At 38.3% G+C, this 15,287-nt stretch overlaps 1 protein-coding gene across 2 annotated transcripts in view; it reads left to right on the top strand.

Moving 5' to 3' along the window:
• TTC27 (tetratricopeptide repeat domain 27) overlaps nt 1-9,691 on the top strand; it is a 230,546-nt gene extending 220,855 nt beyond the window's left edge. For both annotated transcript variants that reach the window (XM_011984236.1, XM_011984237.1), the window contains exons 17-20: nt 40-237; nt 1,511-1,622; nt 6,138-6,238; nt 9,456-9,691. In XM_011984236.1, coding sequence (XP_011839626.1) covers nt 40-237; nt 1,511-1,622; nt 6,138-6,238; nt 9,456-9,578 — 534 coding nt within the window. In that variant the 3' untranslated portion in view covers nt 9,579-9,691. The remainder of the gene's footprint in view (nt 1-39; nt 238-1,510; nt 1,623-6,137; nt 6,239-9,455) is intronic.
• Nucleotides 9,692-15,287: the final 5,596 nt, after the last annotated feature.

Below are 15,287 nucleotides of genomic sequence, written 5' to 3'. Positions count from 1 at the left end.
TGGTTTCTAGCTTACCAGTTTCTCCTGTGCATTTTTAAGGTTCTTAAAATTCTAGTCAGGGCAGTGATTAATGGGATGACTGATCGAAGTGGAGATGTCACAACTGGCCTCAAAGGAAAGCTGCAGGAGTTATTTGGCAGAGTGACTTCAAGAGTGACAAATGATGGAGAAATCTGGAGGCTGTATGCTCAAGTATATGGAAATGGGCAGAGTGAAAAGCCTGATGAAAATGAAAAGGCAAGTCCTTCGTTCCTCCTGAGTCCTTACCTTTCATTTGAACATGTCTGTAGCAGATCTACTTTTTTGATGGGTGGAGGAAGAGTTTAAGAATCTGAAAGATAAGATTAGTATGCCTGAGTTCAGTTCTGATTCAGAGTCTTTAACCTACATACTTTGAATTGTGGGCTGTAACATTCATCTTTTTATTTTCCACGAGGTTTTCTTACATGGTTCTCTGTTTCCTCCTAAAGGGCCTCCTGAAATGGCCACCCCTACTAAATCTGCAGCAAAGAGTTGGCTTTTGTTATTTACTCTACACCCCGTTCTGCAGGCACGTTGCTAAAGACTACAGTCGATGGGTACAAGGACAGAAGGAGTGTTTAGATCTGAGGTGGGGACTAGGAAAGGAAAAGAGAAAAAGGAACAAGATAAGGATATTGAAAGAGAACTTTTAAGTCAAAACATATACTTTTACAAAGATTACCCTGCCCTTTCTCACAAGTGTGATAGAACACAAGTTCCACTCAAGTTATGCCTTTAGCTTCTTATCTTAGAACTTAAAGGAGCCTGCAGAGTTTCCAAGGTTGGAATAATTGTTTTATGTTTCTTTTCAAAACACCCACAACAAATCAAGTGTACTCCTTGCGTGGGTTTGGAATTAGCCACGGCACAGCTAATCTGTGGGATTCTTAGCCATTCTCTCCTCCCTCAGTCCACACAGCTGGCTTCCACTGTGGCCTTGTCAGCCCAGAGAATGCGTATCACCTGCACACATGCACACTCCTACTTTCATGTCCTTCCATTTCTCCTTGAATTATGGACTTTCTTGCATATATGGAATTAAGAGTACCCAGAATTCTCTGATCTGTGACTTCTCCCTCAAGGATTTGAAAGAGAGTGCTTTAAACATCTGTGAGATTACCTATATCTACCAGCAAGTTCATTGTTTTAACCAAGTTCATGCCTCATTCTCCAAACAGGGTTTTTAAACTGATGGCTACAAATGCTGAGAAAATCTGTACATTTACAGATTTCCAAACCTGGCCTTTATATTTTTCTGGTTACAGGGAAGTGTCTCAATCCAGGTACATCCATTTGATTTCTTGCCATGGTTTCTTGCCGCTGGGTGTGCATTTCTACCCCTTCTTTGATGAGAGTATTAGACGCTGTGCTGTACAACGCAGATGCTGCTTTTTCAGATTGGAATTAGTTCCATATGACTTCCAGGAAACAGAGTTTGAAATGTGAATTCTACTTGTTATACTGAATGTTGTTCTTTCTCTTTCCTCAGGCCTTCCAGTGCCTCTCAAAGGCATACAAGTGTGACACCCAGTCCAATTGTTGGGAGAAAGATATTACATCATTTAAGGAAGTTGTTCAAAGAGCCTTAGGACTTGCACATGGTATTTGATGTAACATTTGATATCCATGGAATGTTTTGACTTATTTTCTACTAAAAAAAAAAGAGTGTTGGTCAAAAGTTAAGTTCCATTATAAATAATATCAAATTATTTCATTATATTGACATTGTTTTTTTAATTCAGCAAATATTCATAGACCACCTACTATGTAATAGGCATTTTGGAATAATAAGAAGAAATAGGATGGAGGCTTATATTCTGCTGGAATAAGTAACAGAAATTAGAAACTTTTTTACAGATGTGAAACACCTTTACAACTTTGTATAACCTTCATTCCCCACTGAGTCTCTTTGTGTTGATTATGTAGCATTAAGGAAATCTGTTAACTTTAACTTGACTCACACATAGATCTCTGGAGTACATAGCAATATGCAAAGAGCTATAGCATATACAAAAGAAATATAAAATATAAGCCTTACCTTTGGGTAGAGAATATTGTTTGAGGAGAGGTTTAACCTTACATACAAAATTATATGGCTGTTGGGTAAATATAGTCCAAATAAGTATTGCTTTCAATTATTACTTTTTAAAAATGTCAGTTAAATTTGGTAATGCATTTTTATATTTATATTTGAATATGGGTGCGTGATGCAGTCCCAATAAAATAATGATGCCCCCAATGTTAAAAACTGAATTACAAGGACCTTAAACCAATCCGAAAGTTCTCCTCCTACTTCCCTGCCCAACTAATCTCCTTGCTGCCACTAATGATTATAACAAATAGGGAGCAAACAGGGAAGAATGCAAAGGGCAGAGCTTTAGAATCAGGGAGACCTAGGCTCCAGGACCGGCTCTACCACATGCTTGCTAGTTGACCTTGGGTAAATAATTTAACTTCTCTGAGCCTTACTTTCCTCATCCGTAAAATGGGATAATATCTACCCATAAAGAATAAATGAAAACATTCAAACACTTAGCAGTATTTCACACGTGGTGTAGATGTTGATACCCTACCCTCTCACCACCACCCTGTTCCTTCCAAGATAGAGGACTTGAGCTGTAGATGATAAGGGACTCAAAACTAAAAAGAGAAAAATTAAGAACAAGGATAAAGTTTGGCTTGCTTATAAAGAAGTCACAGAACTTTCAAACAATTTAGAAATAAGCTTGGTAGTTGAAAATTCTACTTTTGACCTTTGATATGTTTGACCTAAAGGATATAAATATCTAATTTCCTGGGTCACCTAGCTTTTGGCAGAGAAGGTAGAAGTACTGAGCTCTATATAGCTGATAGGCAATGTAGAAAAGTTTGGAATAACTGCTAATAGAGCGTAGAAGGATGTTTTGGGGGTGGTTAGAATTCATGTGGGTGGGCTTAGATGGGATCCAGTCCTTATGCTTTTGGTCGTTGTGGATATAGTATGATATTTGGGGAAACCCACACTGATATATTAGGTACATAATTAGCAGGGTGGGATTTACTTTGAAAAATTTATCTTATCTACTTCAACTTGCCAACTCTAAGCATTTATATGAACTGCTGGTCTGTAACAGTCAAAGCCACGATATTTTCTGTACTCACCCAGTAATGGTATTAAACCTGTCAAAGAGAAATATGCAGGTTAAAGAGATACTCTAGGAAAAAATCTTTATTTTGCATCTTAAAGTTGGGTTTAAACTATTATTGGCATCATTTTCTTCATCAGGGCAATACTTGGAGAAAAACAAGTGTCCATTCTTTTAAGTTCTCCTTTGACATCATTGAATTATGTGTTCATGCTCCTACAGCATTTTAAGCATATTTGAGTGGGTGCCCAGCTTTAGTTTCTAATGATATTTTAGATTTACAAAGATAAATCTTAACCGTTTCCTTGTTAACTTTTGTACATCAGTGCTCAAAGAATAAGCTGGGTTTCTCTGTGTGTGAGTCTCTTCAAAACATTGTTCTTCCACCCCACCCAATTATAAAAAGGAAATACAGTCAAGCATCCCATAGCAACATTTTGGTCACCAGTGGACCCACATATATGACAGTGGCCCCATAATATTATAAAACCATATTTTTGCTGCACCTTCCCAATGTTTAGATAGACAGATACTTACCATTGTGTTCTGATTGCCTGCAGTGTTCAGTACAGTCACATGTTGTACAGGATTGTAGCCTAGGAGTAGTAGGCTATATACCATGTAGCCTAAGCACATAGTAGGCTATACCACCTAGGTTTGTGTAAGTATACCCTATGATGTTCTCACAACAACAAAATCGCCTAACCACATATTTCTTACACTGTATCCCCATCATTAAGTGATGCATGACTGCATAACATTTTAAAAAATCTCCACGTGGTTTACTCCTTGGGTTGCTATCATTAAGGTAGCCATGCACTTCAGAAAGCTTGATAAGATATTGCAATCTTGATATAGTATTTGAGGCCTCCCTATAACAGTGTCATCATTGTGTGCTCATTTGTATTGTCTGGAAGGTATACATTTATAGTTTCTGCTATTTTATTTTCTGGGAAAGGGTGGGCTAAAGTGTTCTAGCTCTTTGCCATCCGAGAGTTTTTAAAGTAAGAGTTAATACATTTTAACTGCAGTCTATAGAGGAGGCGCTGCTGCTTCAGATTTTCTGATGATTTGAAACAGCAAGTTATTTCTCTCCCTCTGGCAGTCTCTCTCTGTCTCAATCTATAATGCCTTTTGGAAATGGGATTGAGTAGGAAAACTAATAGAGTATATCTGTCTTTTTGCTTTACTTTTGTTTGTGTCAGAATAAAAATAAGGGATTAAAAAAAGAAATACAGCAGTTTCTGATCTGAACTGCTAGGTACTAAACAGCTCAAATACCGCTGGCATGGTGGTTACAACTTTCCTCTACTAAGAAAAACAGACTAATAATCCTCACTATCTCTGGACTAACTCTGCTTTTTGAAAATGGGCTTAACATTGCTAATTACTATGCATCCTTTTGCCTTTTAATGAGAAATGTCAAAGTCTAATTATTATTCCTCATTATTACTCTAAAATAGGAATGTCAAACCTAGTTCTTGCTGGCCTTGGAAGATATTATTAATTAATGACAGAACTCTGTTTTGCCAGGCATAGTCAGCCTCTACCAATTGATTAGTGTTTGCATGCAAAAATAAATCTTTTGGGCTGGGTATGGTGTCTCATGCCTGTAATTGGGAGGCCGAGATGGGTGGATCACTTGAGCCCAGGAGTTCAAGATCAGCCAGAGCAACATAGTGAGACCCCATCTCTACCAAAAAATTTTAAAAAATAAAACATTAGCTGGTTGTGGTGGCATGCACCTGTGGTCCAGCTACTTGAGAGACTGAGGTAGGAGAATCACTTGAATCCTGGAGGTTGAGGCTGCAATGAGCCATGGTTGTGTCGCTGCACTCCAGCCTGGGTGACAGAGTGAGACCTTGTCTCAAAAAAAAAAAAAAAAAAGATTTTCTATCCTTGGTCTACAATCTGGAGTATGAAGTAGACTTTAATCCTTGTGCTGTTTAGTGTCGTGTTAAAATAGTATCTGGTTATTGGTCTGTTTAAATTTGGTGAGCATAATTTAGGGAACAAAACCAAGAAGTCAGTGGGGAAATATTGGGCATTATGTTTGTACAAAGCTCTTCACTTGTTCTCATAAAGCATTAATAGCCAGGCCTTCTACCAGGAAGGAGGATGCCTTCTTCATAATTTCAGGTTTTGGTCAAATGGGTTCCACAGAATGCTGCGAGCAGAGTTGTGAGCCATTCCCTGCTGATGCCAAGCCTTGCTCAGGAACTCAAGAACCTGGTTGTGGTCACGTTCTCTAAATGAAGACACATAGGTTGTTGTCAGTGCTTCCTGAATGGTACTTCAAACCCTGATTATGAAAATGCAGTAAGAATTGAGCCATACAGATCTGGCACGTCACTTCCTTGGGCTTGTGTCATCAGCAGTTGTGAAGTCCCCATTGGGGACTTGGTAGCATGGAAAGCCACACAAAGATGTGCTGCAGCTGTTTTTGTCTGTGTGGGTACTTTGTTTTCAGTAATATTTTGTCTCCTCGCCTAATTTTATTTGTCTATGCACATGTGTGCGTGTGTGTGCTCAAATGCATGCATGTATAGGTGTTTAGGGTCTCTTCTCAGTGATCCATAACTCACCAAAAATCACCTGTTTTTCTCAAAATTCCCTGGAGCTGTAAATGATCATTCTTAAAGGAGGATAGAGAAAGGCCGCGTTCTGTGGCTCACACCTGTAATCTCAGTGCTTTGGGAGGCTGCAGCAGGAGGCTCGCCTGAGGCCAGTAGTTCAAGGCTGTGTGCCACACCTCCAGCCTGAGTGACAGGGTGAGGCGCTGTATCTTTAAAAAAAAAAAAAAAGAAGAAGAAGAAGGATAAAGGGAAAAGCTATGTACACAATTTTTCTTTTTCAAAAATAAAAACTTTCCAGGTAGAAGTGTTTCTAAAGTCTGTTACTATAAAATTCTAATTAAATAATTGGCTTTTGTCCCTGTGAATTATTATTAACACTTTTTAATGGATATTTCTCTCCATATTTATCTTCCAGTGGCCATAAAATGCAGTAAAAACAAATCCAGTCCCCAAGAAGCTGTACAAATGCTTTCCTCTGTTCGACTCAATTTACGGGGCTTGTTATCTAAAGCAAAGGTGAGAGTGACATGTGAATTAATTGGAATTGTCATATAGAAAAAGGTCATTAACATCAGCTTATTGCTGTTAAATCTAATTTTACATCAGTGATAATTTTAGGCCTATGTTATATTTTACATAGCAGCCTCCTCATGGTTGATTGTGTTAGTGAGGATACTATTGGCTCAATGGCTACACCACTCTAAATGTGTGTGACTTGAGTCTTTGAAATTGGCCAGGTGCAGTGGCTCATGCCTGTAACCCCAGCACTTTGGGAGGCCATTGTGGGCAGATCATTTGAGGTCGGGAGTTTGAGACCAGCCTGGCCAACATGGTGAAACCCCGTCTCTACTAAAAAATACAGAAATCAGCTGGGTGTGGTGGTGGGTGCCTGTAATCTCAGCCACTCGGGAGGCTGAGGCAGGAGAATCGCTCAAACCCGGGAGGCAGAGGTTGCAGTGAGCCGAAATTGCACCATTGCACTTCAGCCTGGGTGACAAAGTGAGATACCATCTCCAAAAAAAAAAAAAAAGTCTTTGAAATTAATGTTCACAATTCAGCCCTTAATGCTTTCCTTAAATTAAATTAAAACAATGATCTTGTATTTATTGTCATTTTCCCCCAAAGTGTGGCATATATGCCACTGGTAAACTTCTGGTTCAAATATATATTCGTTTCAGTACATATTAGAAAAAAGTAGACTAGCTCATCAAGCCTATAATTTCATGAATATTATTGCTTATTTTGTATTTCAAGTAGCAATGTAATGTTTCCTTTTAAAAAGACTCAAGTAAAAAAAAATTGACTTAGATAAAAATATTAGATAGGTGGTATATGGATTTGAGCAAAATTGTTAAGGTAGATGGCGATTGAGGTTTGACAACTGAAATATGCCATTAGTTCACAACAACTAACTTATGGACCAGTGCTGGGCCGGAGATGCCTAAGAATCACTCAGGGAGTTTTATTGAAAACTGGATTGATTCTTGGGCTCTATCTGTGACTAATGTAGATTCAGGTCTGGGATGGACCTAGGAGATCTGTTGAATTTCCTGTGTGATTTTACTGTGCAGCCAGATTTGGATTATACCTCTGGAAGCAAAATTTGGACAAATATAACTTCTAGCACAATTTACCACTTACTTTTCTAGCCTTTACTTGCTTTCACTATTGCATATTGGATTGCAAAGTAATTTTGACTTACTTCTGAGAGTAAGTCTCTGGTACACAGGCCACTTCTGAATACCTTTTTACTCTGTAACTGCCTTACCAGAGTTTTTTTTCTTCTTATTAATAGTTCGATCTTTTCAGATCAAGGCATCATTTTTGCCTCTTTAATTAACTTACTCACTTTTTCTATTTATCTGCATGACCCAGGAGAGCTATATTTCCTTCTAGCTTGGCAGCACTTCAGAATTGTGTCTCTCAGAAATCTGTAAGAGCTCCCTCAGAGTCAGAAAGGCAGGGTTTTTTCCTGTGACTTTGCTTCCCAAAGTGGGAGCTTTGTTTCCTACTTTTCGATTGTATCACCAACCCGTCCACACTAGTTTACTTCTTCAGGGTGTGCTGTGGCTTCCTTTTGTCTGTGCAGAGCTTTGTCTTATGAATTACTACTTTATATAAATCTATACTTACATGACTTGAATAGTATTGTCTGTGCAGGTACTGCACACCTTTCCATATTATGGTAGATCCCCAAATAATGAAAATGCGGTCCCAGAACATCATCTGTGTTTAGATTTTTGTTCTCATTAGATGCCAACTGGATTATCCAAAAATGGGGAAAATTACCCCCCAGTGCGTCCTCTGAAGCATGTTTTACATATATTTGGTAGTCTCTGGTTTCATAGATCTTATACCTTTTCTATTTAATGAATTAGGTTTGTCATACTGAAATGCATTCCAAAAAAGTCACTTTTTTAGAATACTTTAAAAAGTGAAAATGAATTAAGATTGAAAATGAATGAGGATAACTATGTTAAATTGCTTGCAGCCTATGTTAAATAGGCTTACTTGAATGAATCTCAGGTCTTTTCTTGCCAGGCCAGGGACTTCATGGAAATAAGCTCCTAGTACCTAGAGACTCACCTAACAAATCATCCAGCCCATGCTCTCCCAGGACAGAGTGACTCCCCTGCCCATTTGCACCCTGTCCTTATACAGGTTTGCTGCCAAGAGTGGCATGAAGGGGCTGTTCATGAGAATGCTGGAGAGCCTGGACACAGAACAGAGTCTCAGCAAATTACTCATTTTTTTTCTAAGCCTCAGTTTCTCTGTGCTTCCTCCTTACCCCACAGGGAAGTGATGCAGATTGATTATGATTTGCAAGCACTGTAATTCTTAGTTTAAAAACACACACACACAAAACTAAAAAAAGCCAAAAAAAACTATGTGAGGCTAGATTATTTTCCTAAAAGGTATCTTCTCTACTGATGACATTGAAGCAGTTCCTACTACATGTTGTTATGAAATGCTGTACAAATCATATAATCAAATCCAATGAAACAGATACTTGGCAAGCTACGTAAATGATATTTCTGAAGAAAACATATACACAGTTGCATGTACACATGTGCTCACGTGTGCACACACACGCATACAATGGGTCATAAAATCCTGAAGCTGATTTTCTTGGGGGCCTGTGTTGGCTCAGCAGGCAGTTCCTGGAGAGGCATTTCCAAATGTTTTCAGCTATGGTAGCATGATTGAAATATGTTGCATTAAACCTCCCAAGGCAATTCCTTTTTCAGGGAGAGGACACAGTTATTGTTATTTTGCTGGACTTTTTTGCTAGGATAATCTTTGTGGTCTCTGAGGCCTAAGCCAAATCAATTTTCAAATAAGTAGCATAGAGGGTATGATTTATATGAATTTGAATATAGAACATATTTGTTTTGCTGCATACGCAATAAATAAACTCGTTTTGTTTGGTTGAATTATGCCTGTTCATCCAAAAACCATCCTATAACATTGAAATGAATAACCAGAATTTAGGCAAATGCTTTGAAGAGCAGAGCTTATTTGAATTTATAAGTTCACGCATGTTGTTTTGATTCACCCTTTAATTGCAGCTTGTACATTTCTAGGCTAGTGAACAGAAAAAAACGCTACCATTGCTATTTTAATTGTATAGTATTATTATGCAAAAGGTTTTTTAACTCCATACTCTGTATCTATTTTATTTTAAAGAAATTTTTATTATTTTAATACTTCTGCTTTGTTTTTTATATTACAGCAACTTTTTACAGATGTGGCCACTGGAGAAATGTCCAGGGAATTAGCTGATGACATAACAGCTATGGACACCTTAGTGCTAGAGCTCCAAGACCTAAGCAACCAGTTTCGAAATCAGTATTGATTCTGCTGGAAGCAGATTCTGGAAAAGGTGTTTTCACCTTCTGGTAAAAGATACATCTGTATATCTGAAATGCAAGATACTGATTTTTAAAATAAATTTGTTTTACGACTTAACATTCTTGGCTTTGTGATGTTCTCAATTTTATATGCTTTCTGAAGTACACTGAATTTTTTAAATTCCCTGTTTCTTTAGGTCTAATTACAGTTGAGTTCAGTATTTTTATAATTCTTGAGTTATTTTGGCACAAAGAGCAAATAAATTCATTTTGTTTTAAATATAGGGTTTATTCTCTTTCAGCCTAACATTAATTGGATCATACTTTGGAAAACCTTAGTCTAAACAGGTGAAAATCACATACTACAAGTTTGTGAAATCATTAGATTGACTGCTTTATTGTTCAAAAGTGATAAAAGAGTGGATTTGGAGGTAGAAACATTTATGGTTCTTGAGATTTTGTGCATGTTTCAGAAAGATACAGACTTGGTGAAACTGGAAATGTGAGCATAGTTTAACTTCTAAATCAAGAAAATGCAAGAAAAAAATGGCATAACCTAAATTTTTACTTAGTTACCAGGAACTAGGCTGTTGCCCCTTCATTATGTATTCTGCCGGCCCCAAAGATGGTTGTTTAATTAGGGTATTATGGGTGAAGACAGCTATTAATGGTGCCATATTACAGAAATGCCAAAGTAAAATGCTTTCAATGTCTGTGGAACCAAATATTGAAGGCAGCAGCTGAGCTTAATAATCTTAGTACAAAAGTCATAGTGAGGAATTCTAAGTCCTGCCTTGCGTTGCTAAATTTTGGGTCCCATGTATAAATCACTTGGCCCTTTTTTCTTTTTCCATGTTGCTATATATAAGATATAAATAATTTCTACTTGTAGCTTCCTTGTGAGTTTCAACTGCCTTTGGAAACTTAATTCATAATCCATTAAATATTCTGACCATTTAAAAACAGTCTTTAAAAAACTCTTTCATTAATGAATTTTGGTTTTGAATGCTTACCAGTGCTCAATGCTCTCATTCCTTAACCACCTGCTTCTTTTCTATTAGCATATTAGCCTTAAAAAAAAAAGTGGGCCTATACCCCAAAGCAGTTTCTCTTATAGCAGAGATAATACCTGTGAGAAAGACCAATACAATGAGTTAACATTAAGGGTCTACTTAAACCTTTTCTAGAAGTCATTGAGGAACAGATGGGTGAATGGATGGGTGGATGCTTGAATGGGTGGATGGAACAAGGTTTTAAGATTAATTTTTATTAGTATCAAGCTATGAACCCTAATAGAAAATGGATAGAAAATAAATACTGAAAGGGACAATCATTCCAGCAATCAAGTAGAAGACTGAAGTAGAACATCGAAGTTGTAGAAGTATTTGGTCTTCAGTTTGCTTTCCTTGGGTTCAAGGTAGAAAGGCATCAGTGATTGTGAGAAGTCACAAACGAAGTCACAGAAGAGCTATCTCCTCGCAGTCGCGTTCTCCAATGCTGTGCTGGACAAAGTCTGTGCCCTCTTTTATCTTGGAGTGATCTCACAAAAGCGAGAGCTATTAGATGTTTTCCTTTCTTTAAAGGCATAGATCTATTAGGTTTTTTTTTTTTTAAATCTTACTTATGTGAGTGTTTAAGATAATTGAAGAAAATGTGTAGGGAGGTAAAGTAGGGAAAGCTTGGGGTTTTCTAATTAAAGCCTCATCTCTCCTACCTAACACTTAATATTTACTTGGTTTTTTCATCTGACAGATGAGTGTGGTGATAATAGCACTTTCCATCAAGTTGTTCCTCTCTCTTAAAACATTTTCACCTAGCCTCAGAGTTAGTGATACAGAAGCTGTATGTACTCTAGCCTGGGTGACAGAGCAAGACCCTGTTTCAAAAAACAAAAAGGAAAAAACCTTAAAACAATGCTGTATTATTTATTATACGATCTTTGGTGCTTGGTGTTGATATATTATGGTTAAATACTTGTGTTTCCAAATGCCTTATGTTCTATAAGTTTCACTTTGGTTTCCTAATATTAACACGTTTGCTTTCAGAATTATTCTTTTGCTTTTTCAATTAGAAAAATAGAGAAGATATGATCCTCTAATCTTACTGCCTTCCCAGATTGTGAATAATAAATATAATAGCTACAAGTTACTGAGTTCTCATTATGTACCAGGCACTTCACATAGCATCATCTTTGACCATCAAAAGAGCCCTGCTAGGTCTGTTCGTGATATCACTAGAAAACTAAGGGTCACAAACTCTAGAAAGAGAAAGAGCCAGGATTTGAAGACTGCTAAAGCCTGCATTGTTTCTGCTTGTGCTGAAGCTTCCAGTTGACCACTGATTTCAATCTTCTCTTTCTAACAATGGGATCTGGAAAGTTTGCCCGGCATCATTTATAAAGTTTTCCAAGAGAAATTCTGTGATGTCTCTGTTAATAATAGCCTGTGGTTTGTTAAGGTGATTTACTCTTGGCCGGGTGTGGTGACTCACGCCTGTAATCCCAGCACTTTGGGAGGCCGAGGAGGGTGAATCACCTGAGGTCAGGAGTTCGAGGCCAGCTGACCAACATGGTGAAACCCTGTCTCTACTAAAAATACAAAAAAAATTAGCCGGGCGTGGTGGCGGGTGCCTGTAATCCCAGCTACTCAGGAGGCTGAGGCAGGAGAATCGCTTGAACCCGGGAGGCAGCGGTTGCAGTGAGCCAAGAATGTGCCACTGCACTCCAGTCTGGGCAACAAGAGCAAAACTCTGTTTCAAAAAATATATATATTATTTACTCTTTTTAAATAAAATTTTAATAAATTCCTTACTAGCTTTTCCCCAGAGGTAGCATAATAAGCACTGTAAATCGGGCCCCTAACTGCAAAAGAGAGAAGGTAGACTTCAGTGGAATACCTAAATGCAAACTCAAGAAGCTTGCAGAGCTGGTACTGAGACTGGAAGGCAGAGCAGTGGCCGTGTGTTGAGAGGTGGGAGCAGGTGGAACTCAGAGCTCAGATTCCCAGAGTGGACGCTGAGGTCCCCATTTACGGGTGGAAGGCTTGGACCCACCTTGGATGGAGCCTTAGCACAGATGAGGACCACAGCCATTGAAAGCATCAACTTGTTTGACTGTGTATCAAGACTATTCTTATGCTGTACTTGTTTCTCTTGGGCATGCCATTAGTGTGGTATTCATAAGCAGAAATGTAAAAAAGAAATGACAAGAAGTATGTGTAGTAAATCCACCTACTTTCTAGATTTAGTTCAAAGATTATGACCTAAGCAGAGGTCTGGTTCGTTTAGGCTTTGTGAACATTTGTCCAAATTATAGTAGGTTTACTAGCTAAAATCCCTGGGTGAGTCTGATGAAAAGTATTTCTTTTTTTCCATTGCTGTTTTTGTAACATCCACATCAATCTAAATTGCTGTTTAGATAAGGTAACTCTACTTTACTGGCCAAGAGTGAGGAATAAAATCTGTTAAGTGGATGCAACACATTTCCTTTCTGCCTGTTCATTCAACAGGCCCTATAGTGAAATGGCAAAGAGCCTTTATTCAAATGGTGGGTGCCATGCTGTGGTAATACAGATGGATTTTTCACAACATGCAGAAGTGCTTATAAATAGATACGTTTCAATCAACAAGTAGCTTATTCAGGCATGTGCTCAAATATAGTAGCTGCATTCATTAGACAGACATTTCCACTAATCCCAAGACTATACTAATAAAAGAGTAATCCCTTATGGGCTAAAGGTGGTGCTGGTTTGCTTTTAACTCTTAGAGTCCTTCACACACCAAGGCCTAATAATAATTGTAGCTGTGTTTGGTTTTCACCAAGTGAACTTAACCCATTTATGCCGGAGGTTGCAATTTTTAAAATGTTTGTAATCAGAGCTTGGTGATGATCTTGAGCAGTAGAATATAAATAACTCTCACACGCTTAGCGTTCCGATAATGGAACACTAAGCATGAATGGGTTAAAAGCTGAGCTTATCTTGGAATTTTTCTATTCTTATTTTTTAAATTGCAGGAGCTTAGTGAAGAAAGAGGTGCTTTTTACTCTAGATATGTAGCTTGCAGCAAAGCCAATTCAAAAATCAATTTGTGTGTGTGTGTCTGTGTATGTTTTCTCAATACTTTATCATAAAGCATTTCTCTCTTTCACCTTGGTTAACAGAAGTGTTCGCTTGAGCACATTGTTTTGTTCTTTGATGTTAGGATAAATAACAAGTTAATGATCAATTTTGAGAGCATTTGCAAGCTCTCACTATAGTGGTTTGCCTTTTTACATGGACTTTTTCCCCTTCAATAGCTCTTTACTTCTCCTGTCTTACTCAGAGCTAGCTGTAATCCGTTTGCTTAGCACAATACCAAAATTTTTCCCTTGCCAGTGATGTCAAATCTGCCTTCCTTTTTCTTATTCTGACTTATAAACTGCAGTGACCTCTGAGTCAACTTCACCATCTCCTGGCCCTGTGCCAACATTGTGATCTGTGAAAAGAGAGTCCTGCCAAGGGCTACGAGGCAGAAAACTGATATTATTAAAGTGGTCTTCTGAACGGTAAGTATCAGCCATTTTCTAATCTTTTGTGATGTTATTGCCAGCAAGGGGGAGGGGGAGGTAAATCATGTTAATGTTAAGGATCCAACCCATGCATTGCTAACCTTTTCCAGATTGGGGGCTCAGATGCACATCAGTGTCTATACGCACACAGAAATTATTGCACAGCGCTATTCACAGACAGACGTGCTTCTTGAAGACTCTATTACTGTGAGTCTCGAAGAAGTTTCTTAATTTCTGAGCCTCAGTTCCCTTATCTGTAGCCTGTTAGTGATCCATATTGTACAGGGGTGCTATATACAAGACAAATTGAGAAGATGCATATAAAGTGCTTTAAAAATAAATGATATAGAAACATGATGCAAGCAAGAGTGTCTTAAAAACTGTTTGATTATTAACACTGACAACCTTTTCTGTGCCCCACTCAGGAGCCTGATGACATTCAGTGCTGCTGGGCCGCAATACCAAAATGTTTATTAGCATTTTCATTCTGTAGCAACCTTTTCCCCATTTCTGGGCGGCAAGTGGTGATAAGGGAAGGGATAAAGAAGAGAACATGATGGATTTTTATGAAGTAAATGAGAAAGAACCAAGTTCCCATCATTAGGATTTCTCAGGTTAGTGCTAAGAAAAGGAAAGAAAAAGAATGATGGGGAGGAACAGGCAAAAGCAAAACAAAAAACTGATGAAACGGGGAAGTGGCTGACTAGGATGAAGTCAGAGAATTAGAAGACCTGGATGAAGTCTCAGCTTTACCACCTCCTAGCTGTGACTACACCTGATCTCCTGAACCTCTCAGCCCCAATTTCCTCAGCTATAAAAATGCAAATACCCACCCTACAGACCAGACTGAATTTATCAGATGATGTATGTGAAGTACTTTGTGAGCAACTGTGTACAATTAGTTATTGTTATGATCAAGAGAAAGGGGCATTGTGGATGGTCTATCAGTTCCCAGGGCCTGGTGGAGTCCCTGGATAGGAGTATGCAGCAACTTGGCTCCAGTTTCTGTAATCCCATGGGGGTCATAACCCTGGGGTTTGCGAAACAATGCTGCAGAATATCTTTCAGTCTTGCCCTTCATCACTCTATTTACTGAATCAATTTGGCCTAGAGGATATCTGGTGCCAGGGTTGATAAAAGCTGTCTTGGTATTTTTACAGCTGTCTGG

The sequence above is a fragment of the Mandrillus leucophaeus genome, unplaced genomic scaffold, assembly GCF_000951045.1.
Source record: "Mandrillus leucophaeus isolate KB7577 unplaced genomic scaffold, Mleu.le_1.0 Scaffold264, whole genome shotgun sequence".
NCBI lineage: Eukaryota > Metazoa > Chordata > Mammalia > Primates > Cercopithecidae > Mandrillus > Mandrillus leucophaeus.
Note: the sequence above shows the minus strand (reverse complement) of the source record. Positions and strands in the feature narration are given on the sequence as shown.